Source organism: Ahaetulla prasina, chromosome 7 (assembly GCF_028640845.1).
Source record: "Ahaetulla prasina isolate Xishuangbanna chromosome 7, ASM2864084v1, whole genome shotgun sequence".
NCBI classification, from domain to species: Eukaryota; Metazoa; Chordata; class Lepidosauria; order Squamata; family Colubridae; genus Ahaetulla; species Ahaetulla prasina.
Genome location: NC_080545.1, coordinates 74,904,476 through 74,931,262, shown reverse-complemented (window position 1 = coordinate 74,931,262; position 26,787 = coordinate 74,904,476). Strand labels below are relative to the sequence as shown.

Below are 26,787 nucleotides of genomic sequence, written 5' to 3'. Positions count from 1 at the left end.
TCTTGTTCAGAAGTGGCATCAGGCTCATGCTATTAATTCTGACCTAGGTCCATTTTTGTGTGTCTTTTGCTGCAGCCACAAACCAATGGTTTCTTCCTGCTGTCAGAGGAGATATTCCACCAGGGTGTGCAGCCCATGGATTTGTCTGTGATGGTACCAGAATATTAGTGTTTGGAGGAATGGTTGAATATGGAAGATATAGTAATGATTTGTATGAACTGCAGGTACTGTATGATTGATTTTCATAATTATTTAACTAGGTTGAGAATCTTGGTATCATTTAATAAATGATTCCTATATATTGTACATATTAAGACTGGAAGTGATTGATGTAATAGCAATAGCACTTAGACTTATATATCACTTTATATTAATGGGTAAGACACCAGGCTAGAAATGGAAAGCCAACTGGGTAACCTTGGGCTGGTCAGTCTCTCTCAGGAAGAGGCAATAATAAACCATTTCTGTAAAACCTTGCTAAGAAGACTGCAAGGCGAGGTGAAATCCAGCAGGTTCTGACAGGTTCTGGAGAACCGGTAGTGGAAATTTTGAGTAGTTCGGAGAACTGGGAAATACCACCTCTGGCTGGCCCCAGAGTGGGGTGGGAACGGGGATTTTTCAATATCCTTTCCCCAGGAGTGGGGAGGGAATGGGGATTTTGCAGTATCCTTCCCATGGAGTGAGAAGGGAATGGAGATTTTGCAGTATCCTTCCCCTGCCACACCCACCAAGCTATGCCCACCAAGCCACACCACACTCACTAAGCCACACCCACAGAACTGGTAGTAAAAAAAAATTTAGATTTCACCACTGCTGCAAGGACATAACTACCCATAATGTCAGGCTGATTTGGGATTTCCTTTGAAACTTTTGCCAGATAGAATTCTAATTTCTGGAAGGTAAAATAAGCAAATCCTTATCTTCTTGATCCCGGAATGGCATCCATAGATAACAATGCACTTTTCCACACATTCTTTGGTGACTACCGGTAGTATTTTTTAAAAAAATATTAACTATGTTAGCATACTTTTTTAAAAAAAAGAATATGGAAGCTAGCATGCTGGAAATGAAAAAACCAGCTCCATCGTAACATTTATTTCTATTAATGCCTCTGGTCCTCACTAATTTCTACAGGCATTTTTAGAAAATTAATTGACTGAAGAACAGTGCTTTGCTTACTTTTGCTGGTGTCTGGCAGCCACAATAGTCATAATTTTGTAAACAATTTTGCTTGCATTTCTCAACATGCTCTTTTTCCATCTACAAGGCAAGTCGATGGCTGTGGAAAAAAATGAGACCCCAGGCCCCTTCAGCAGGTTCATCTCCATGCCCTCGCCTTGGCCATAGCTTCTGTCTATACGGCAATAAGTGTTACTTATTTGGTGGACTGGCAAATGAGAGCGAAGACTCAAACAATAACATTCCCAGGTATATGGAAGAGTTTGGAACAGAATATTTAGTATGATTTGTTTAGGTTTTCTCACTTTTAATCAGCTATACCAGTGTTGGCGAACCTATGGCATGTGTGCCGGAAGGGACACGCGAAACCATCCCATGATGAATGCGCGGCCTCGCCGGCTCCTCTTCCGCATTCCTGTGCTCAAATGGTCAGCTGGCCATTGTGCGCGCGGAAGTGGCAGACCCCGGAAGAGCGGCGTTCCAGTACACATGCGCGGGCCGGCACCCGACCTTCCAGGTTGATGTCACGCACATGCGTGATGGCCAGCTGTTCGTCAGGCGCACTTCCATGCCGGTATCCGGCTGTTTAGGTGCCGGTTCTCGCATGTGTGATGGACTGCTATTCTTCCGGGTATCGCCGCTCCCGCGCGCATGAGGCCAGCAGGGCCATGCATACCTCGCGGGATGGTTTCGCATGCCACTTCTGGCATGCAGGCTGGCACGTGGGAACTCCAAAAGTTTGCTGACACTGAGCTATACGGTAAAATCAGAATGTACATAGTAAGCCTATTTAGTATTCAAATCTATTCATAATTACTAATATCAAAGAGGAAGATTAGCAATGAACTGTCAAACTGGTCATTCTTAAATCCAGAAACATGAAGCTCGATGCTTGAAAATAACAGCAAAAACATGCTTACTAGTTAGCATTTGGAGCAGTTTACATTAAGATTATCTTAAAACGTATAGTGATATATGGTTTAATGGTTTTCATTAATTGATCAGAACTAATGAATGACATTTTAAAACCTCTTTAATTTTGCTTTAGCACCCTTAAGTTGCAGTATCTGTACATATTTCGGTTTGTTTGTTATTTAGCCTATAGTTATACTAATCTAAAAGTTGGGGCTCCACCCCATCTGTTTTAAAATTGACATAGTGAAAAAAAAAGTTTTAAAATGCTTCTGGAAGACATATGGTAGTTTTGACAAATCTCCAGGTGAGGAAAATTCCTCATTTTTTTTCTTTTTGAAATCTGGTGGGTTTTTTTACAAACATTTAATATACTGTATCCTTTGCAAAAAAAAAAGTCATTGTTATAAAAACCTGGGGATTGCATTTACAGGTTGAAATTTCTTTATGGTAGTGCCATAGAAAGTTATTGGCGTTTTCTGTATTTATAACCCGCTTTAGATATTTAAATGATTTCTATGAATTGGAGCTACAGCATGGCTCAGGAGTCATAGGCTGGAGTATTCCATTGACCAGAGGAGTTTTGCCATCTCCCAGAGAATCCCACACAGCTGTTATATATTGTAAAAAAGACTTGGGAAATCCAAAAATGTTTATGTTTGGAGGGATGTCTGGTTGCCGGCTTAATGATCTTTGGGAGCTTGATATAGGTGAGTACAATTGCAAGTAAAGTTGTGTGAGTTATTTTTTAAAAAATACACTAAGGAATAATTTATTCTGAAGGGTTTGTTGTGTGATGGGAAAGTTTGCATCACCTTGTAAATTTATTCTTAAACTTCAGCTCTGTCCGAATGCTATTTCTTACAGTATACAGTAAAATAAGTATACAGTAAAATAGTCTTGAAATATTATTTAGTCAAAACAAGACTAAAGACTAAAGAGAGATGGCTTTGTCCTTTAACACCTGTTTTGCAAATACAATAATAATTGGTAGGATATCACAAACTCTAGAATTGAAGGTGGGTAATAATCACAGGTGATAAGAAAAATTCCATTTCCATAACTCAAAGATCTTGTTTGAGGGATGAAATGAAAATGTAAAACTAGCGATGGCAATTTTTCTTTTTCTTTTTCTTGTAATCATGCATAAAACTTTATATTAGGAATTTGGATTCTGAAAAGTCTAAGGAAGATTACCAATTTTCATCACATGTGGCACTGAAAAATAAGTGTTCCAACATTTAAAATACCACCTTCCTGTATGTTGTAACTAATTTTTGGTGCCTACAAATACACTTTTCAAAAATAACCCTCCTTAGCACCTGTCTGTGCATGACAAATTTCCTGAAGTCTGAAAAACAATATCTTACAAGTGTGTCTTACATAAATGTTCATGGAGTAATAAAATGTTCATAGAGGTTTTTTTATTGGGAGCCGCCTAGAGTTGGTTAGAACATAGACGGCTGTATAAATGTTACAAATAAATAATCCCTTCTATATGCTTTCTCTGTTTTTTTCCCTTAATAGAGACAATGACTTGGTCGAAACCAGAAACTAAAGGGACAGTGCCACTTCCCCGTAGTCTCCATACAGCCAGTGTAATAGGAAACAAGTATGTCTGTTGTTAAAAGCTCACCTATAGAAAGGTACACCTAGTAGGAGACCATTACTCTAGTGTTTGTATTTAGGGATCCTGCTTGTATGTGGAATGTAGTGAGCATCAACCCTGTGAAAAACACTGCCTGCAGATTAGGGGAGCTAACAATAGACCTCCAGGAAACCAAAATGGATTTCTTAAACATATGTTTTTTATTTGGGGACATATAATCCTCTGCGCATGACTTCAAATTTAATTAGAAAGCCCAATATATCTTTTAGAAAGGAAAAGAAAAAAGACAAAGAGCTTTGAAAATAGGGAAAGGCTTAACTTATGCATTGATATATTATATGTTGATGCATTCGGAGGGAAAAAAACTTTATAGCATGAAGTAGCATAAGAGTCTTATTTCTAGAAGCTGCAATTTAATACTGTAACCAATCCATATAGTTTAAGATGTTGCAAATAAGAATTTGTAGTTGATTGCTATTATTGATAATACTGCTTTTTTATAATGTAGGTGTTTTCTAGCCCTATTATTTCATTGAAGATTGCGGCTATACATTAAAGCATATATTCTGGTGTCTATTTAACTTTATCCCTCAAGATACACTTTTTGGGCATTACATTTCTATTTAAGTTGGAGTCATGTGATCTCCATACCACCCCTGCTAATGTGATGCTCAATTTGTATATAAAATTCAGATGAACTCAGAAATACGATAGATAGAATATTTGTTTCCCTACAATCACTGTGCATGAACTGTTGCTAGAAATTTGATCAGAACTCAGGGCAAGGAGATTTGCCTCTGAATTCCACCACTATAAGCACTGGACACCAAACGTGTGTTCTGTAATGAAAATAACCCTACATTATGCACTTTATTTATTTAATTGATTTATATAAAGTTGCCTATGAGTGGTGCAGTGGCCTAGAGGTGGAGCTCTCACCTCACAATCAGGAGGCTGTGAGTTCGATCTTAGGTAGAGGCAGATATTTCTCTCTCTGGGCACAATGGGAATATATCTGCTGAATATAACTGCATTGGCGACAGGAAGAGCATCTGGCCAGTAAACACTCACCTCCATTCAGTTGCCTTTAGACAGTAATCCACTCACCCCAAAAAAAATCATCAATAACAACAGAAGTCACCTATTCATCTGACTCAAATGCTTGGGGAAACAGCCAGCTCTTCAGTGCCTTATGAAAGGCTAAGAGGGTTGGGTCCATTTAAATCTCTACAGCAGTGTTTTTTTCAACCTTGGCAACTTTAAGATCTTTGGACTTCAGTCTCAGAATTCTTCATGTTGGTTGGGGAATTCTGGGAGTTGGTCCAGATGTCTTAAGATTGAGAAACATTACTCCAGAGGGATGCTATTCCACAGAGCAGGTACTGCCACTGAGAAGGCTCAACTCCAGGGTCCAACAAGATGACATTCTTTGATAGAAAGCCTCTGTTGGAGCATGCCCTCTCTACTAAATCTGGTGGGCCAAACGGAAGCAATGGGAGAAAGATGGTCCCACAAGGAGCTGGCCCTATGCTATGAGAGCTTTATAGATAACAACCAGCAACTTGAATTGCACCTGGAAGCCTCCTCAGAGCCAATGCCATTTGTAGGGCAATAGTATTTGGGGGGGGGCATAACGAGAAATACCAAAAACTGCCTACATTTTGCTACATTCTGGACCAGCTGCAGTTTCTGGATGTTCTTCAAGGGTAGCCCCATCTAGAATAAGTTACAGTAATCCAAACAGGAGGTGACTAACAGATGAGCAAGGCTCTTAGGCTCAGGAATGGGTAGAACTGGAACACTAAATGAGTCTGTATAAAAGCCACCCTGGCAACGGCTGCCAAGTGTTCTTTGAGCTCCCTCAATCTTCATTTTTGCATTGCATGAATATTACCTTCTTATATGAAACTCCCAAACAAATTATTTGTTAGCTGCATTGCTACAGAATCAAATGGCCTCATACCCCTTACTAGATTTTTATGTTTCATTTGATTTACAGAATGAAAAAGCAATATATCCATAACCCTCCATTGGATGTAATCCCTTCTTTTCACCCGCTCATAACTGAAGAACCTTGTTAAAATTAAATATGTACTGTGTAATGTTGCCATGAAATGTGTATAATTGTGCCATCAGGGAATGTATCTAATGATCTAATGTATCAATGATTAGGTTTAGTAATAGATGACGACAGATACTATGATTGATTGCCATGGTGTTTATGTGGACCTCCAAATCAGCCTTGACTCCAGGTAGTTGCCTAGATAAGTCCCGGCAGTTTTCTTGACAATATTTTTGAATGTGGTTTGCTCTTACCTCCTTCCTTAGGGAGTTCCAAAGTTCCACAGCTGACTTTGTACCTAAGAAGGACTAGAATTCAGTTTCATGTCTCATGCTTTTAACTAGTCCACTATATTGTGTCTCTACTGTGTCACAAATAAAGATAGTGGACTATGGACTTCAGCCACCTTGTGAGGGAAATTATGCACTATCTCTACATTATCATGTTATACATTAGTATGGCCTAGTAGTTGTTTTAAGATTGGCTTGTTGCTAGAGATGATCGGATTTGAAAACAGTTTGTTCCATCATTCAGAAGGCATGTAGTAATTCTGTATTCTTTTTAAAAAATAATTTTCTGTTTGGAAAAAAAAATTAAAAAACAAGGGAAAGATAGTATTAGGACCTCCCTCTCCATAAAATTCTGAATGAAACACTGTAATTTCATGAGTTGGAAAGGTTGTTTGAAAGAAGCTGAGTCCTCTTTCAGTTAGCCCAGTATAACTCTGTAATAATCTACTGTACAAATACTATGGTGTTTTAATATATGTTTTTATAGTAATTCATGCTTCTGGCACAATGTAGGTTCACCCATCGTGCTAAGGTACAATGTAATGTATGCTTTAAGCCTACAGAGGTATAAGCCATTGCTTTATGGCTCAACATATTCATAATTTCAATAAATCATGGCTGAATAAGCCATAGACTAATGCAATTTATGAAGCCAATTGAAATTGTTCTTTGAAATCCTTTCAAAGCTAAGATACAACAAAAATAAATTAACAATACATTATTAATTTAATGCAGCTTCTAAAGCAACTTTAATAATCAATTTTGTGTTAATACCTTCTTTAAAATCTAGTAAGCAAAGACATTATTGGTTCTTCATTTCTCTGAATGTATGGCTTGAGAGGACTGGAGAAACGGGAAAGGGGGGTAAGATCAAGTTTTAGTTAGGAACTAGTAGTTTCTGTATAATTTGTAAGATGAAACGAAGTTCAGAAATTAATTGTGCTTATATCCTCCCCCACTTTGTTCATGTCTTCACCCTCCATGTTCTTATATTTGCAGAATGTACATTTTTGGTGGATGGATCCCACAGAGTACAGATGAGAGCCTCCCTGCTCAAGATGGGGAATGGAAATGTACTGGTTCATTTTCTTACTTAAATTTAGGTTAGTATACTTCATTTTTTTTATCACTTACAGAGTAACTGCATACCACTTATGTCTGCATGGGACATAATCTGCCATCACTTTTCTACCTTGTGCGTAGCAGGGATTCCACTACATTGGATAACCCTGCAGACAGTAGATCTCTGCAAATAACATGGCTGTGTTCTTAAAATAATACTGGAAACTGAAACAAATGTTAAAAGTAATACATTTAACCTACATCACTTGATTTTATAATAAGTGATTATGGCTTTGTGTTGCTTTGTTATGGGGCAGCTCCAGGGCAGAAGCCAATGGAGCAGTTGTGAATGTAGATTGCCACTCCACAAGGCGGGCTTTGTAGTCCTCATCACTTTTAGTGAAAGGTGGCTCTTTGTATGTATGTATGTATTAGTGGTGGGTTGCTATCGGTTCGTCCTGGGTTGAGCGAACTGGTAGTGGTGGTGGCGGGAGGCTCCTCCCACCCACCTGGACGCTTCTGTGCATGCGCACACCCACGCGCGAACTGGTAGCAACAGGTTTTGAAACCTGGTATGTATGTATGTATAAAAGTCAGATTTTTCAAGCTCTGCCCTCTGCTTGGAGATAAAAGAGATTTAGTCCTTTTGAAATTCAGGCTAGAGCTAGGCAAAAGTCTGTGGAGCCCACTTGCAAATGGTGGGATTCTCCATCTCTCCTGCAGACTCTGAATAACATATGGCACCCCAAGAAGCTGTGGAGGTCCAGGGAATTGAAGCAAGAAAAAATACACTTCAGGTAATTGCCATTTCTGTAGAAACAATTCACATGTTTGGCCAAGAATTAGCATTAGGTTTATGATTCCTTTGCTGTGTTATGCTGAGTCTTAAGTCTCTGACTCTGTGGACAAATTATGAAATATGATGTTTGATGCCAGCCTTCATGCATATCTCAAGTTACGTACATGATGCTAATATTCTTATGAACCATCTTGTGTGATCCATATGATTATGGGCAGATAATTTTCCATTTGTAGGAGAATAGTGTCATCTTGTGTTCTTTCTAGAATTCTGTCTTTTCTTTTGGGTTTTGATCTTTTTAACGAGTTATTAGTGGTGGCATACGGTGATATGCACAGCTTTGTAATTTATCTTCTTCAATATTGAACACATGCATTTTAATACTCAAAATTGTGATTTCTTATATTTTCTCTTTTCTTTGAACTTTTTTTAATAAAGCTTGCGTTTATATCTCCTGTGGTATTGCTGTATCTCTCAAGAAGGGCTGAAGAATCTAGTCACTGTCACTATGATATACTGCCAGGAGATAGCATTAATGAAATGTTTTCCTTTTCCTTTTCCTTTTGACTTTTTAATTGCCAGAAAAGTAGCATAGGTTGTGAGAACTCTATACAATTAAATATATGCACTGCTGAAGCAAGTAGGGAGAGCCAACATACCAGAGGAAGGGGAGGATGACAAGTGAGGTGCCTTTTGGAAATTAACTAATAGCAACAGGAATTACCAAACTGCTATCCCAAAGTAGGGGTCAAGGCCATTGTGAGGGCTTCTAGGAAAACAGCTTTTAAAGACTACTCAAACGTACTTGAAAGAATGGACAAAGGATTTTTTTTTGTTAAAAAATTTAAAACATGTGAGAGTTCTTTGATATGGTCCTGTGTATCAGGGTTCCAAGTAACACACCCATAGCAATCAGAACTCCGAGGCAGTTGGATTCCTCAGAGAATAGATTTATTGGATATGTCATATTGGCACGAGCTGGTGAAAACTGACTCCAAACGTTCCCGCGGTTTTCACCTAATTAAAAGTAAAAGTTCTTTCACTTTCTCCAAACAATCAGTCACATGGTCCAAGCAGGATACAGTCCAGTCCCCTCCTTCTGGAGACCTGGTGGGAATGTCCTTGGTTCCCAAGAGAAAGGGTTTTATTTTGGCTACAGCACCCCAGTTATCTCTACTTCCCCCTCCCTCTCCCACAGCTCAAGTTGCAGCAGCCCTGAAGCCCCAAAATGGCCACAGCCAGGTCAGCTTCAGGGTTGACACTGTAGTCAATTGGTGCTTTTTGGGAATGGTGTTTAACACATGTAAGCAGATTAATGGGAAAACCTTCAAATGTTAAAGATGTCATTGTAAGGTTGAACTACATTTCAAAGCTTTGGAATCAAACTGCTTATCAGGAATTATGGCTGTACCATATGAGGAAGGTGGGAGTGGCTAAAATGAAGAGCAGGTTTTGAATCTCTAGCTTCCTACCTTCTAGGACTTGCAGGACCTAAAGGGCAAACAATGAAACGTGGTATCTTCATCTTGTCAATGCCATAATTATGTACTTGCATCAGGCATTGGGATGCAAGTACATAATAAATAATCATTCATATGATGATTTCACATACAAGTTATTTTTTATTTCATTGTGCTTTGCTATGGATGCTGCCGTGTGTTATATAGTTTAAATAAGTGAATAGGGTGAATAAACAAACCATGATATCTTTTAAGCCAGTAAACCACTATTGACAGACTTGTTGCTAGTTTAACTCTAGTTAATAATTATGTGCATTGCATAGATTTTATAGGATTTCCTGGTTTATTTTGTTTTTCTACCTCCAAGAAGCAGTGATAAGAATGAATTTGCTCATTATGAGTTAGTGTGTGTTAATCAGTCGCTGTAGAGTTAATTTGATTAAATCCTAATGCCGTCAAATATTTTTTTTATTTAATTTGTTATCAGATACTTTAGAATGGATAAATCTAATCCCAGATTGCCAAGAAGATAAAAACAATGTGTTACCCGGTCCAAGAGCTGGCCACTGCACAGTCATTGTTGGCTCTCGCTTGTATATATGGAGTGGCAGAGACGGCTACAGGAAAGCTTGGAACAATCAAGTTTGTTGCAAAGATCTTTGGTATCTAGATACAGGTGAGTGGTCTACCTAATACTTTCTGATAACATTATTGATGTTGATTAAAAACCTGCTCAGATTTAAATGTATTTGCTTTTCCGTTTTTGAAACTTTAAAAAAATCAGCTAGGTAATGTAAATATGCAAGAATTGCTCTGTTCTGAGACTCTCCACACTTAGGTTGGATTTGCACAATCCACGAGACTGAAACATGGTTAGTTTGTTGTTTAGTGTTATGAGAACCCAGGCAGTTAAATCAGTTCAGTAAATAACGACTCGCTTAATGATGGATTCTGTGGATTGATTCCATTTTAACATTTCTGCTCTGTAGTTTGAAGAATTAAGAAAATACTTTAAGCCTTTTCCTTTTCCTTCCCAGCTTACATATTTGAGCAAACCATCATTTTCTACTGCATCAAAACTGTCCAAGCAAAGCATATTAGATAGATAGAATAGATAGATTTTTTTATTGGCCAAGTGTGATTGGACACACAAGGAATCTGTCTTGGTGCATATGCTCAGTGTACATAAAAGAAAAGACACCTTCATCAAGAATTCTAAGGTACGACACTTAATGATAGTCATAGGGTACAAATAAGCAATCAGGAACAATATCAATATAAACTGTAAGGCTACAAGCAACAAAGTTACAGTCATACAGTCATAAGTGGAAGGAGATGGGTGATGGGAACGATGAGATTAATAGTAGTACAGATTTAGTAAATAGTTTAACAGTGTTGAGGGAATTATTTATTTAGCAGAGTGATGGCTGCTAAGCTGTTCTTGTGTCTAGTTGTTCTGGTGTGCAGTGCTCTGTAGTGTCATTTTGAGGGTAGGAGTTGAAACAGTTTATGTCCAGGATGTGAGGGGTCTGTAAATATTTTCACAGCCCTCTTTTTCACTTGTGCAGTATACAGGTCTTCAGTGGAAGGCAGGTTGGTAGTAATTGTTTTTTTCTGCAGTTCTATTTATCCTCTGAAGTCTGTGTCTGCCTTGTTGGATTGGAGAACCAAACCAGATAGTTATTGAGGAATTTTGTGCCTATAGGTTCGGGTTTCAAGAGGGAATCTCTGGGGGAATTCTGGAAGTTGAACTCCACACATCTTAAAAGTTGCTGAGATTGAGATACTCTCTCTTAAAGCTTTTGATACCAGATATCAGATAGGCTTGGACTATCTTTAGAATATTAATGTATGTTCCTTCTCTTCATTTGAGAGCTTGCTGGAATAACTACTTTTTTTCTGTAGCATGCTGTGTACATAATTCTTGTATTAAAATTTTTTAAATCTCCTTTAAAGAAGACGTACGTTTTATTGTAATTGAATACATTCTTCTCTTTTAAGAGAAACCACCAGCACCATCACAGGTACAGCTGATCAGAGCTACAACTAATTCATTTCAAGTTAAATGGGACGAAGTTCCTACTGTTGAAGGATACCTTCTTCAACTAAATTTAGATGTGCCCACACCGGTTTCAGCTGATGTACCCTTTACTTTGGCACCTGAACCACAGTCATCCTGTGTGCAAGGTAAAGTAGCACATTTTCCAAAATTAAAGCAAGTTTACAAGAGTAAAATATTGCATAACTCTTTTTTTTTCTGGAATGTCTCTTGTTGTTCGGGATTGATTCTGGCCTAACTTCTGTTCTAAGATCTTGCTTATCTGTTGGAGGTTGGTGCATGCAATCACCTACCCTGTCTTCCTTGGGTCAGGTCATAGCAAGCAAAGCATAAAGTGACAAAAGGACCCAATTGGTCTTACAAAGATTGATTTTATAGTGTACCTTTCAAATGTCAGAGGAGACTTGAAGTCTTACAACAAACCAAAAGATTTCACAGATGAAAAGAAAGCATTATATGGATATGTTGAAGCAACCTGAACCTACAGGTTCTGAACAATGCTCTTTCTTAAAGAAACTTAAAAAGTCAGAACTGCAAATATTTAAAAAATGTTATTTGAGCTTCAGATCAACTCATCATATACATCAGACCTGGACATTTTAGCTGTCTCTTTCTGGCCCATGTGAGGTCACTTGGAAGTTACAAAATAAAATGTAAATAAGAATACTGGAGGGACAGGAGAAGAAGACAAGTGCACTCCTTTAGTTGACTGGCAAGAGAAAGAGCTTTTCTGCACCTGTGGCAGAAGCAGCCAGGCTGAAGTGAGGCTCCGTGTTCTCTCCTCCCTCGACAAATTGGTACCAGCAGCAGAATTAAGTTCAGCCTATTGGTTTGGCCTCTATAACAGTCCCAATTTTTAATGTGGCCCCTTGGGAAAATTAATTGCCCATCTAGATACACGTCAACAAAAGAATAATAATCGATCAAGCTCCATGTTTTGGAGATGACTAATTTCTTTATCAATCTTCATTCCAGGATTGGGGTTGGCCGATTGTTTTTGGCAGAAAATTAAAAAACGACAGGCAAAATGAAATTGTCTCCTTTTGTTTTAAACAATAATCACTTGAGACGGTGAAAATTTCCTGGTCCTGATTGTTTATTTAGAATTAAACTTTCCCAGGCTTTACTGAATTGTGCCCACTATCTAGGTTGATTCATTCATTCATCTTAGAATCAATGGGAGGGTCTTCTCTCCTTTAATTCCTTTAACTATTTGTACCTTTACATAGAAGAGCATCCCCTATCCCCCTTTTCTTAGGCAGCAAATTCTAAAATTAATGAATATTGTCCTTCTTCCAGGAACTAAACTGGATCTCCACCCCAAAACTCTCAGTGCCTCAAGCAATGTAAGTTAATACTGTGAAGTATATTATTAGGATTTTTTCCAAATAATACGAATATGCGCTCAAAAATTTATAATGTAATTGGTCTGTATGATTATTAGCAAACAAAACCCTTAATTTTGCCCAATCAAAACTCCCTAATGTTGACTAATTAGGGTAATTAACATGCAAACGTTACATACCCAAGGATTCAGCAGTATGGTGATGCCACTCACGCTGGTACCCAACCATCCAGCCTATCACACCTTTTTTCCCATTGCTTTCCTAAGCAACAGAGGCATCATCTGGTAGACCATGCCTTCGTACCCATTCTAAAGGGCTCTGTAACACTTGTTCCTCATCCCAAATTAAGATCTCCCAAGCTTCTTTTTATGTTACCTAAAGTAGCACCAAGCTCAAGCTTGCCAGCAGACCCACTAGAGAGATATTAAGCCCCTGGACCCAGTTGCTAGATAGATTTTTTTTTTAAAGGGGTCCCTATATCACCATTACACATATCGCTACCACATTAGAACTATAACTCAATGACAACTTTTTGAGTGGATTTGGGAGCCCAATCCAAGACTTTGTGTATAGGATTCACATCCTGCTTTTGGGAGCCAGTTTTCCCCTCACACAGCAGCATATGGGAGGCTGTAGTAATAGACACCAGTGTTCATGTGATTAGGGGCCCAAGGGGATATTCTCCCCATTCTTCAGCAGAAAGAGTTCGGAACCTATGTTGACTCACACTCCCCCCCTCCAAAAAAAAAAGTTCAGATATTAGTTCCTACATAAACCATGAAATCTATAGAGACTATTGGGCGAAAGATTCATAAATCTCTTGGTTTCCCACCTGAAGCAGAATCACGAGTTCTTAGATGCTGACATCCAATAACGGAGTGGTTACTACAGAGAAATTGGTGCTTGTCTTCTCTGTCTAGGTGCAAATTTCCATTTCAGAGGCTAAAGCCAAGATTCCAGAAACTGAAAATATGAAGAAAAACCATTCCGGTTCCAAAGAGTCCAGTGTCCCTTTATGTTTACCTGCTAGCACTTTAGGTAAGCAGCACTAAGTTGAAACTTATCTGTCAGATGTGATTACAGATGTATGCGGGATAAGAATGAATGTTAATGCTTCAATTTTTACTAATACATTATTATTATTGTTGTTGTCAGTGGAAATAATGTTGAAGCAACAGTGGCAGATAACATTTATCACTGAGAGTTATCCCTTGTGGAATTTCCCGTGGCGAGTTGTCTCACAGCGAGTTGGTTGTGGCAAGATGGCCACGGCGAGTCGTCCCGTTCTGTAAAAATGAGCAAAACCATGTAAAGACACCCCCTCTTTGATTTGTTTTTAATAAGTTTTTAAAATAGATTTAATGCAAGTAAACATTCAAAATGGATTTCTTGTATACCCCGAAGACCTAAAACCACGTTATTAAGCCAGTTTGCTGCATGGACATCCCAGCTATGTCTGAAGGAAAAGAATTTCTGTAGAAAACGAACATCTATTAATTTCTGTCTTGGGATCATACGTGATGGGCTTTTGCTTTTCTCTCCTTTCAGATCCTCAGAGGTCAGCAAATCTAAATGAATTACTTGACTTTGATTCGAGATCTTCCCAAGTAGATACTTCTACATCTAGCATAGCCTCCACCACACAAAATATAGTAACCCAGCAGGCTGTTAGAACCAATTCGTCAAACGGGGCAGTTGCAAAAGATGAAACTTCATTATTATTAACAGGTAGTTCAAACCTGGAAGTCAGAATGTGTCACATTTTGTATTTTGAATCACATTCATTACGGGTTTTTTTCATGCTTGTTACAGAATTCTATTTCTTGAATAGCATCAAGATGTACACATCTAAGATTTTTAACCAAGCTATAAATAGCTTTTTATAACACATGCAGGCAGTGCCTTTCCTTGAACCAATAAATAATATATTAGCCTTAATTCCTCATTTCATTCAGACTGAGGAAAGATATCTGTCAAGAATATACCAGGCCAGGCCATTAAACCAGCTTTAAATTGTAGATGAATATTAATCTACAGTTTAAAGCTGGGTTAATGGCCTGGCTTGGTATAGTCATATTTTTGAAGTTTAGATGAAATGGGAAGCTAGGATAGATAGAACAGTTTCCAGTTTTTCAGCATGTGTGCAGATATAAAGATTTGTTTATGCAATGACTTATAAAGCAAAACTGTGATAAAATGATTTCTTTAAGATGCAGATAAGCATATCTGCTCCTAATGAAGATGAGGACATCTTAGGCCAATCTAATAACCATAAGGCTGTCTTTTAGTTTGCCTTTTCTTTAACCAGATGATCTATATCAGTGATGGCTAACCTTTTTGCTATCGCGTCCCAGAAGCAGGGGAGCAAGGGGGGGTGTCATGCGTGCACATGCCTACACCCATAATTCAATGCACCCCCCACCGTGCATGCGCACGCGACCCCCCACGCTCCCGCTTTTGGCACACGATGGCACGGTGGGCCCAGTAGGCCCATTTTTCACCCCCAGCCTCCAGAGGCTTTCTTGGAGCCTGGGGAGGACAAAAATGGCCTTCCCCACCTCCCAAGGCCCTCTGGAGGCCCGTTTCCTGACTTCAGTGGGACCGGAAGGCCCAAAAATCAGCTGGCCGGTGCACGCATGCACAGTGCAGCTGATTTAGGGTGATGGCTTGCGTGCCCACAGATATGCCATAGGTTCGCCATCACGGATTTATATTTTGAGATCTCAACAGGAACTGTTTCGTTTTTGGTGTAATAATTTTATGCAGCTTTTCCCTTATTGTTCTTTTACCCTTGTGGATTTTTTTAAAAAAAACAAACATTAGAATGTTAGGTTTCTTTTGGTTTTCTTCTCAATCGGAAATAATATTTAATTTGGATTGAATGGAAATTTTATTATTTTTTTGCATTTTTTTAACCTTCCGATACATATGCAGTATATGAAATTATCATGCTGTATGAATGAAGTTTAGATATTTGAGTTACAAATAACTATGTTTTTAAAACTGCATTTTTAAAAAACAAAGGTGGAGATTTGTTGCAGGTCAGATCAATTATTTGTTTCCATATATTTAGTTTATATTTTGAATGAAGTTGGGCTATAGTTTTAATTAAATCACCGGCATCTAAAATTACAATTTAAACTGTTCACAATATTTAATATTATTAAGCATATTCATATTCTTTGTGCCATGTATTTTTAATATGTTCCAAAAAATGTAGGAGGAAGAATTTATTTGTTTGTTTTTTTAAAAAAGGCTGGAATCTGGTAAGTGTACAATATTTTGCCGAAGATGACACATGAAAATGTAGGATTTGGAACCTTGGTAGCCCTTGATTACTTTTTAAAAATGAAGCTATTTTTATTTAATTTTGCATGCTCAAAATAATAATTCAAGTTTATTTTTTTCATTCAGCCTATATTTATCTGTTCTTGATAGTCACGCATTACAGATAGTTTGTCACTTGCTTTCCAAGTAAAAAGCCAGCATTTTGCTTCTTGCCTGTAGAACAGAAATGTTATGAGTTGTTATCTCTGAAAGTGATAAAGAGATTTCCACTGTGGATGGATTTCTATTTGAAAATGTTTGTAACTGTAGTAAAAGAATTTCAAATGTGTTTCTCCTAGTTAAAGAGTCTCCAGTGCCCTCAACTAGAGTCACAGTTATTAATCCTCTTGATTCAGCTATACAATCGCCTGTAAGTACATGACATATTTTGAGCAGGAAATATTGCCAATAAGTTTTATCGCTTAGAGAATCAGAGGTGGGCTTCACATACTGTAGCAACCAGTTTGCCAGCACTGGAAATGTGAGCGCTCGCGTGTGGTATCACAAAACACGGCAATTCGCTCGCGCGCGGTGTCCACATATGCATGCGACGTCAAGCAACACGGCAATTCGCTCATGCGCGCAGTCCACACATGCTTGCGGCGTCAAAAACACAGTGATATAGGAAGGGATTGTGCCTGGGTGGGGGTGGTGGCCCACCCACAGGTCGCCACTACCGGTTCATCCGAACCGGCTGAATATCACCTCTGTAAAGAATGATCATTATTTATGTTATCAGTTTCCTCAGTTAGTGGAAATTGAGTCAGTCATACCGTTTGCAGACTTGACAACTTTTATTCCGTATATGCCTTAATTGCTCATTCTATAAAATGCATTAGTTTAACGTAGCATTGGCAACTATGACATCAAATTGATTTCAGTTACTATCTTGACTTTTCTGCAGCATGCAGTTATATTAACAATATTTCACAGAGGGCTAGTATAAGTGGTTGGATGACTTTAAATACATTGGGAGTGGTGCGATGGTCTAGAGGTGGAGCTCTCGCCTCACAATCAGGAGGCTGTGAGTTCGATCCTAGGTAGAGGCAGATATTTCTCTTTCTGAGCACACTGAGAATATATCTGCTGAACAAAACTCCGCATTGGTGACAGGAAGGGCATCTGACCATTAAAACATTCTGCTAGCTCCATTCAGTTGCCCAGACTCCACCCCACAAGGGATTATGGGGTCGTTAAAAGAAGACAATGACTTATAACCACAATTGGGCTTGGAATTTTCCACAAGTCGTTGCAGTCGTAAGCTGCATCAGGCCTGCCTTTACGATAGTTTTTACACTAGTCATTCAGTGAATCCAGCTCAATGGGCCTGTTTTGCTGGAAATAATCATAAGCACGTAGCCACAGGACACTGCAACTGGTCATAAATGTCAGCTGAGTGCCCAAGTTGCAGTCACATAACAATGAGAGTCATTTTACAGTTGTAAATGAAAGCATAGGTTGTAAGTTACTTTTTCCAAGGCCATTATAACTTTGAACGGTCTTTAAATGAATGGTCGTAAGTCAAGGACTACCTGTGTCAATGGTAATTGACATGTGTTGTACTACCACATAATCTGCCCTCTCCTCCTATCATTGGTAGGGCTGTCATTATAGGATGGGGACGGGGAGATTTAATTCCTTCCACATTCAGGTCTCCAAGACTGAATTGTACATTAGACTCTTGATGTGGAGAATGTCCATACTTTTAACATTGCCTGCTCTTTGAATTATAGAAAACTTCACCACCAAAGCAGAATGCAAGAGTGAGGACACAAGAACGAAAGTGGAATGATGTTGGGATTTTTCAAAGCAATACGGCATTAGTGAGCCAGTTTTATTTGCTGCAAGAAGAAAAGATTCTTTCCAGCAAGAAGGTCTGTTGGATTTTCCTATTAAATAGTAACAACAAAATTAAGTAGGGACGTGATTGGATCCTGGAAGTTGAGATGAAGGAATTAGCATCTTAGGTAAAGAACTAAACAAGCTTGTGCCCTATGCCAGTCTAGTTGTTGTAGTTATGGGTTTGTTGTATTTACATAGTTTCTTTCTGTCACCAGTTAATTTTAAGAACTTTCTCTTTCAATTTGGGAACCCTGGTTTTTTTTTGTTTGGTTTTTTTAAGGCAGAGAGCTGCATTGGCTTTCATAAAAACGAAATTCAATGTCATTTATTTTAATTAACATTAAAAAAATCATGATTTTGTGTTTAATATTTTTCAGTTTGATAACAACTTTTAGATATTTATAGGAACCACAACCAAGACATTCAGGGGCACGTTTAGCGTTTGGGCTTTTAAGTTGTTTACTTTAATGATTGAATACTATTCTCAAATTGAGCACACATAAATCTCAGTTGCCAAGGTGAGAGAAGATAGATCATGTTCCACTCACCCATTTACATCCATGGATCTTAAAAACATTCAAAGCTGTTTTTGCTTAATGGGCAGTTGTACTGGAAAACTCTTCCTAATAGGAAATTCAATCTAGAACAGGAGTGTCAAACTCATGGCGTCACAGCGGCGTCACATGACATATCACAACTTTTCCCCCCTTCGCTAAACTAGGTGTGGCCATGGCCAGCGCAAGACACATCCAGCCCGTGGGCCACGAGTTTGACACCCTTGATCTAGAACAGTGGGGGGTTTCAAAAAATTTTACTACCAGTTTTGTGGGTGTGGCTTGGTAGGCGTGGCATGGCTTGGTGGGCATAGCTTGGTGGGCGTGGAAGGGGAAGGATATTGTAAAATCACCATTCCTACCCCAATCCAGGGAAGGTTACTGCAAAATCCCAATTTCCTCCCTATCTGCTGGGACTTGGGAAACAGAGAATAGATTGGGGCGGAGCCAGTCAGAATTTTTATTATCGGTTCTCCAAAATACTCAAAGTTTCCGTTATCGGTTCTCCAGAACTGGTCAGAACCTGCTGAAACCCACCTCTGATCTGGAACATAAGGAGTCTTTAGGACCTATGTTTTAAGAAAAGCAAATAATTATTTATTTATTTTCATGTTATTTATGTTTAGGGAGACAATACGGATATTCCAAATGCCAGTTTATTTAAGAAACAGGATCTCGCTCCTGGCACTTTATACAGGTTCAGGGTTGCTGCAATTAATGGATGTGGTGTAGGGCCTTTCAGCAAAATCAGTGAATTTAAGACTTGCATCCCTGGATTTCCCGGAGCACCTTCAATTGTCAAAATTAGCAAGGTAATGATTCTTCCTTTCCTCCTCAGTGTGTAAATCTGAATAGGGAATGTTAAAACTCATGAAAGGCTTAGAGAAATGAATGTTTCTTGGAAACGCCAGCAATGGTAAAATTTTGAGCAAAGTTAAGTAATTTTGAGTTGACCAAAAAAAAACTTTTAATGGTCATCAGATTTTTGGCACAGTGGTTAACAATATGGATTCTTAATGGAAAAATCTTGCTACTAAATCCAAGATTGGCTCTTGGAACAGCCTTAGTCATGATGTTACTTCCATTTTCATATCTAGAACCTTAGATGTATATAGTACATTATAATAATGTACCTTACAGGTTTACTGGAGTTATAACTGAAACACGGTAAGATCTCATAATCTCAACATAGACATATGTGTTTTGAAGGACAATATTTAATCCCGGATTGGCATATCATGCAAAGCCTATTTTATTTAACCATGTTTTATTGAATAAGCCATCAATTCCTCTGTTCTCAGATCACACTAAGTCAGAAACACAGTACATTTGCAGTCTTGAACTGAATTTTCACAAACATAACCCATAACCCAGAAACCTATATTATGGCTCAGTACAATGTATGAACTGAATAAATGCCTCTGCGTTTTTTGCTCGGTATTGAGTAGCTAAGTAATCTGCACATACCAGAAGTTAGAGAACAAAATTACAGTTTTTCTCTCTAGAATTGTAAAGGGAGGTTTTTTTCTTTTGCTTCTTCCTTAGAGTGCAGACTGTGTTCATCTTTCATGGGAGCCTCCAGTTTCCCCTTCGGGAAATATCTTGGAATATTCCGCTTATTTGGCAATAAGAACCACCCAGCTTCATGAAAATCCTAGTCAACTTATGTTTATGAAAATCTATTGTGGCCTTAAGACCTCATGTACAGTAACTGCTGCCCAGCTTGCAAACGCTCACGTTGATCATACATCCAAGCCGGCCATTGTGTTCAGGATTTCGGCTAAGAATGAGAGGGGGTACGGACCGGCCACACAGGTTCGATGGCTCCAAGGTAAATTGAGTGGTTGAACCAAATCTTTCTCAATACAGGTAGTCCTCAACTTATGACCACAATTGAGCCCAGAATTTATGTTACTAAGTGAGAAATTTGTTAAGTGAATTTTGCCGCATTCTATGACTTTTCTTGCCATATTTTATTAAGTGAATCATTGCTGTTGTTAAAATTTAGTAACATGGTTGTTAAGTGAATCTGGCTTCCCTATTGACTTTGCTTGTCAGGAGCAAAAGGTGATCACATGATCCTGGGACGCTGTAACCGTCATAAATAGGAACCAATTGTCAACAGAGCTTCAGAAAAGAAGCCCCCAAACAGGGCAGAAAAAAGTTTTTTCTGAAACAAGAGTTTCAGAAGTTTCAGAGGCAGAAAAACAAGCAAAAAAAAGCAAGGCAGAGAGCTCACAACCAAGGAACCTATTGCTAAAATTCACCTCTGGGAACAGCTGATTGGGGGTATTCCAGGAGGCCAATCTACCTGTCAATCAGCTTTTTTCTTATTTTCCTCCCCAAAAATTAAGGTGTGTCTTATACTTCGAAAAATATGGTATATAATGTACTGTAACTCTGCCCATTTTTTATAGTTGCTCTGTTATCACAATTCTTAGTCTTACCAAAAAAAGTAATATGTGGCCCATAACTACTGAAAGTTACATATCCCTGTTTTATTCAAAGTATATAGCATCAGTGAACAATTTGGTATAAAATGTTTCATTTGGATAGTCAAGAATAAAGCCAGTTCTCCAGTTACAAAGAAATTTTATGGAAAGTTCTGAATGCTTGAAGATGTAACAAAACTTTCTATTTCTTTACAGAAATGAAAACATCAGGCTCAAAGTAGAAGCAGGATATTCCACTGCGGATTATGAATTGGCAGTTAGTACTCTTGAAGTTTTATGAAACTTCCAAATATTTCATTTTATGCCAGCTTGAGATCAGCATGGTACAGTCTTGAAAAACTGGGCCTATAGTGATCATATTTTTTGGTAGTACTTTACCCAGCATGGTCACTGGCTACTATCCAGAAGGTTATGTAATCACCTGAATTTTTGGAGAGTCTTCCTTACAACATCTCCTAACACAGAGATCCCCAGCTGTGTTAGCTTCCAACACATAGGAAAGGGCCATAGCTCAATGATTGAGCATGTGCCTTGCATGTGAAAGGTGCCAAGAGAAAATTTCTGGCTAGTTCAGCTGGGGTTGAGAAAGGCCCTGTCTGAAAGCTCAGAGAATTGCTCCTGATTAATGTAGACAATCTTGAGTTAGATTATGGTTTGAATAAGGTTCTTTGTGTTTCTAAACATAGATGCTCAATTACTGCTTAAATTTCATTAAATTTAAAAAGAAAGTTTGTGATGTGTTATGAAAATTGCTTAAAGAGAAATTTACCAGAGGAGGAATAATAATAATAATAATGTGTTTTAAGTCACCTTATTGGTGAAATAGGAGGCATATATAGTACATAAATAGTAATTTCTCTTTAAATTATTTTCAGAACAGATTTATAAATGTTTAAGATAGAACTCAGAGGTTTGCTTGGGGAGCAAATAAGCGAGTCTCCAAAAACTTTGCTTGTGTTCAGATCCTCGTGGATGATGGTCTGTAAAACTATTGTAGAATGAGCTGTTCGAAGACTGCTGTAAATATATAGCATCAGAGATGCTGAAAGTGAATTATTTGGTTTTCAACGGCATAATAATGGCCTTTTTAAAATCATTAATACTGGTTAATTGAGTCACCTTTTTACAATAGTAACTATTTCAGAGAAAAGTGATTTGTCTTAGGCTTTTATTCGTTCATTTTTATGGCGTAGGTAGGGCTGTTTTTGATGTACAACTTTATTCATGGGTATGAGTCTCATCAACCTTATCAAAAAAATTAGGAAACAAGGCAATATGTTTCCTTGTCAAACAAGAGTTGTTTCCCTACCTAATTACATGTTTTTGAAAGTATTTGTGGGAGTGACTTGGAGGGAATGAAAGCCATCATATAAAAAATTATCTTTGTAGAATGAACTATAGTTTTGTGCTGAGACAGCGTGCCTTTGTCCAGTGAGAGGTTAAAAGACTCTTGAGTTAACATGATGGCCAGCCTAAGAATGAAAAACAACTTCAACAAGCAGAGCCTATACTCAGTTACTTTTGTGTACACCACAATCAACTGGTTACATTCATTCATTTAAAGCTGCAGTTGTGCAGAATCCACAGGCCCACACAGCTCTGTCGCCCTTATTTCTGTACCATCAAGATACAGTGCTTATCAAAATTCAGCATTGTTAATTTTTGATAGTGCAACTTTTTCTGGTTTTAATAAAGATAAGGGCTAGAACTAGTGCTTTAATGCCTTCTTACCTGCTGCCTGAGAAGCAAATTGAAAATATCTCCATTAATTCCTTGGCAGGTTCACTGTCAAGATTTCTGTCTTCTAGTACCCACAAAAAAAATGCAACCCAGGCTGCAAAACACTGGCCTGTGCAATGGGTATAAATCCCATTGAGCTGTGTAGAGCTTATTTCTGAACAGTTTTGCATAAACAATTTTTTTATGCTGCCCATAATATATAGGTTAATGACCTAATTTTGGAACAAGGCAAAGCTGATGTGATGCCATAGGTCAGTACAGGGCTTCCAGCAAACTCTGACTATTTGGCTTAATACAATGGCATTATAAGGTAGAACCCAAAAGATAAGCATCAAATGCAGTCCCCAAAGTATGACAAATCACAAGTGAGTAGATGATGCTCCTGTTCCACCTGAATTTGATATATATGCAGATTTGTTCTCCTCTGGCTTATATTTTGTATCCATGTTTAGTGTAACGAAGATACTTTTGTTTACAGTAACTTAAAATGTATAGAATATTTTAATATATTCATTTTTGTAAAGATTTTTCTAGTGTTTACAAACACATATTCTAATCTTTGAGAATATCCTAATATGCAAATTGCTAAACTAGTCACTTCTGTTATGAAAAGCGAACTCTGTGTAAATGCACTACTATTAATTTCTCATGGGCATAGAAATGTTAAAATCTGTAGAAAGTTTGAACGTGTACAAAAGTACTCCATAATGAACGCATCACATACCCACAAAAAAAACAAAGAAGAAAAAAAGGGAAAGAATCCTACACGTTGTTTTGGCATAATCATGCTATTTTGCACTAGTAAGAATTGTAACATTTTTGTGTTGCTTCCAGAAATTAACTGTATTGGTCTAAAGTTAAAGCAGATTTGCACATCTTTGCATTGCTTTTCCAACACATGTTTTTCATGACTTTCCTCAAAGGCTTGGGATTTTATTTTGCTAATTGCCTTAGTTTCCTATCATAATATTGGATTTCTGTAACATTTTTATCTTAATCATGTTATGACTAATGTGCCAGCTGCTTCATTGCCCTTCACAATTTTTCTACATGAGACAGCAAAATAGTGCAAGTGCACCAAAAAGTAATAATCTAGACTTACGTTCAGAATGCCAGTGTGCACTTTTATCTACCACCTTATGTAGCAAAAATGTGTATGAAGCACTTACTAGGAATGTTAATCTGTTCCTAAGCACACAAGTGTATTAAATAGAGGCATTTAGATGCCATTTTATACATGAGTAATTGTTTATCATAATATAGCATAAAGTGGCTAAATTGTGCCAGTATATAATATAGGTGGTGAATAAAGCTTAATGATGCATCCCACAGGGATACTTCTGTGAACAATAGTGCTTTTTACATTAATTTGCATGGATGTTATACAGGTTCCTGTGGATTGCATCCTTTGGCATCTAAATAAAATGATTTTTTAAAAAAAATCTATTTTGAAACCCGATTTAGTGCATATGTGCAATAGAATGAATATTTTGCACTTCAGTTTTCCATCAATGCATAAGAATTAAGATGGGAATCACTTGATCTGCAAGGATCAGTTTTAAAGTGGATTATGGTAATATTAATGCTTTACTATCATTCCATGGTCACAGTTACAAAACATCTTTGAGAAGGCCCATTGGAACCCATTCTTAGGTAGACAAACTGGGATAAATTCATTTGAAGAAAGTCTGTTTTGGCTTAGTTCCTAGTAAACCATGAGATGATTGGGTATATGAATTACTGGTTATGATATATTAATTAAGCCACCGTGATTTGCATGGTTTATGGCTTAATGTTAGACAAACCATTATGGCTTCCACAAAATGGCTTAGCATAATCCCAGTGAGTTCGTGGTTTGGATAGAATTAGGACCCAACTCCCCCAGCTTTTATCTCCAATACTTATGAATAATCTTCATCCAGAGATATTTGAACAACAGCGGCAAACAGTTTGATGTATGGGAACAGGTGGTTTGTACTCTCAAATGTGTGGGAACTGAAATTTCCAGAATAGTAGTTAAAAGCTCCAGTCCTAAGACATCAGGAGAGTGGCAGGTGGAGAAAGCTACCCTAAGATAATAGAATTCTAACTTTACAATAATCATACTAATGCAGAACAATCTGTAATGCCATGAAAAGCAGTCGACTATTTGTTAAAAGCTTTCTAATAAATTAGACATTTAGTAGCACTTTTTACTGGCTACTCTCTAAGAAGGAATAAGTTCCATCAACAAACTTTTGTGTATGTTAGTCAGCTGACAGTAACTTTTGCTTACTGGGTTTTTTCCTGAGATAAATATTTGCAGTGTGATGTAAAGAGAATGGGATGGGATGTCACTTATACTACCTATACAACCCTGTGTCTATTTGTGGCATAATAATACAGATGCTCAGAGTGAAACTAACATACTCTTTCATGCACCTTATATGTACCCTTTCCTAAGGCAAGTATGTAACAACACCCCAGAGAAAATATATGTTGCAGCCATACAATTCTGGTTGTTCTTAGCAATTAAAAATAGCTCAAGCTAACATTAGATTTTCGAAACTAGTACTGTGAAATGGAAACTTCAAAAATCTATAAATACTTTCTTCAAAGTTGAAGGTAGTATTTCCTGAGAAGCATCCATTTTAGATGCTCGGAGAATTTCAGCTCTTCCTTGAATTGTCATAAGAAATGTGCTTCCTCTCATTTTACCTGCCACACACTTCCAACTCTGGATTGAATCCAGATATCCCAGTGGTCACAGGGTCAAAGAGAAATACCTTTAGGAAATCAGTCAATGTAGGTATAGTGTTTTGTTTTCTATAACTTTTTTGAATTAGGAGGCCTACTGTGACAGAATGTGAGAATTATATGGCTATTAATAACTTTTGATTGTAGATACCTTACTTAACAATATGATCTGTTGAGTATATCTGTGAGTATTTTTGCACTTTTGAGTTCATATATTTCTGCACTTGTTTTAAGAGTATGTCATGATTACCAAAGGTAAAATTGTGGTGGTGTTAATTCAGACCTGAGATTCAGTGTACATGTGCTTATGCCAATAGGTTATTATGAGTTAACCACAATTCAGCAGTTTCCCATATAGAACTAGATTAGTAACAAGTGTAGAATTTCTTTGGTAGCCTCACCCATACATTGTCGAGCTATTTTTGCAGCCGTCTTCTCTTAATAGCACTTAAAATGTATTTCATCCAACTATAAATTTATATTTGAAGCATATTCTGTTTAAAAGTATTGATATATTTGGATAAATGGGTCAACCTAAGTTCATTTAAAATATATATAAAATCAGACTATTTGGGAAACTGATTGTTGGTTTGTTTGTTTTGCTTGCCTTTGTAAATATATGTATAACAATCTTGTATAAATTAGTCCATCCTGTTCCAACTTCAATAATAATAGACTTAGTATCGAACTTTATAAATGGAAAAGTCTGTTGCTATTTATTCAACTTCAGTTTTGTTTGTGACATGGAGTGTGAATAAAAATTTGGCATGGTTCAGAGGGTCATGTATGTATTTATGGTAATAAACTGATACAAATAAGTCTTTTGCCTATGTATGTGGATTGCAATTCCAAATAACTGCTTACCAGTTTTAGAATAAAATTGAAGTATGAAAATCAGCTTCTTGGTTTCATACACTGGTTTGTTCTAAAACATATACCCATATGCTGGGTTTGGTAAAATGGAATACACCAATTAATTTGACATTTCCCCATTGACCTATTGAATAAAGTACAGTACTTAGTGTTGTAAAAATGCTGAGTTATTATTCAGAAAGGTATGTAAGAAAGAGGAAGAATGGCTCATGTGTCTGTTTGTTTACTAAAGTAATGTGACCATCTGAATGCAGCCATTTTTGGGTATGATTTATAGCAATATTTGACCATAGTTTTGAAGTAGGCTGAACCAGTAAATCAGTCTAACAAAAATTGCACCACGGTTAACTGGAATTCTGAAGTGATGGTTAAAGCCAGCTATTTATGGTCTCATGATCTGCAGCTGAAATGTCTTGAGAGAAATCCAATATTTTCTATAATAAAAGTAGCATTGTTATTTGTAATAAAGTGATTTGTCCTAATG

The 26,787-nt window shown here is 37.6% G+C and overlaps 1 protein-coding gene across 2 annotated transcripts in view; it reads left to right on the top strand.

The window, feature by feature from the left end:
* Positions 1-26,787, top strand: part of HCFC2 (host cell factor C2) — a 30,411-nt gene extending 3,624 nt beyond the window's left edge. The window contains exons 2-16 of one of the 2 annotated variants that reach the window (XM_058189727.1): positions 76-224; positions 1,268-1,428; positions 2,593-2,801; positions 3,619-3,703; positions 7,052-7,155; positions 9,861-10,049; positions 11,375-11,560; positions 12,732-12,778; positions 13,699-13,816; positions 14,327-14,506; positions 16,405-16,475; positions 17,839-17,979; positions 19,128-19,313; positions 20,047-20,332; positions 21,150-26,787. In XM_058189727.1, the coding sequence (XP_058045710.1) occupies positions 76-224; positions 1,268-1,428; positions 2,593-2,801; positions 3,619-3,703; positions 7,052-7,155; positions 9,861-10,049; positions 11,375-11,560; positions 12,732-12,778; positions 13,699-13,816; positions 14,327-14,506; positions 16,405-16,475; positions 17,839-17,979; positions 19,128-19,313; positions 20,047-20,332; positions 21,150-21,175 (2,138 nt within the window). In that variant the 3' untranslated portion in view covers positions 21,176-26,787. The remainder of the gene's footprint in view (positions 1-75; positions 225-1,267; positions 1,429-2,592; positions 2,802-3,618; positions 3,704-7,051; positions 7,156-9,860; positions 10,050-11,374; positions 11,561-12,731; positions 12,779-13,698; positions 13,817-14,326; positions 14,507-16,404; positions 16,476-17,838; positions 17,980-19,127; positions 19,314-20,046; positions 20,333-21,149) is intronic. The other variant, XM_058189728.1, reaches the window with a different exon arrangement.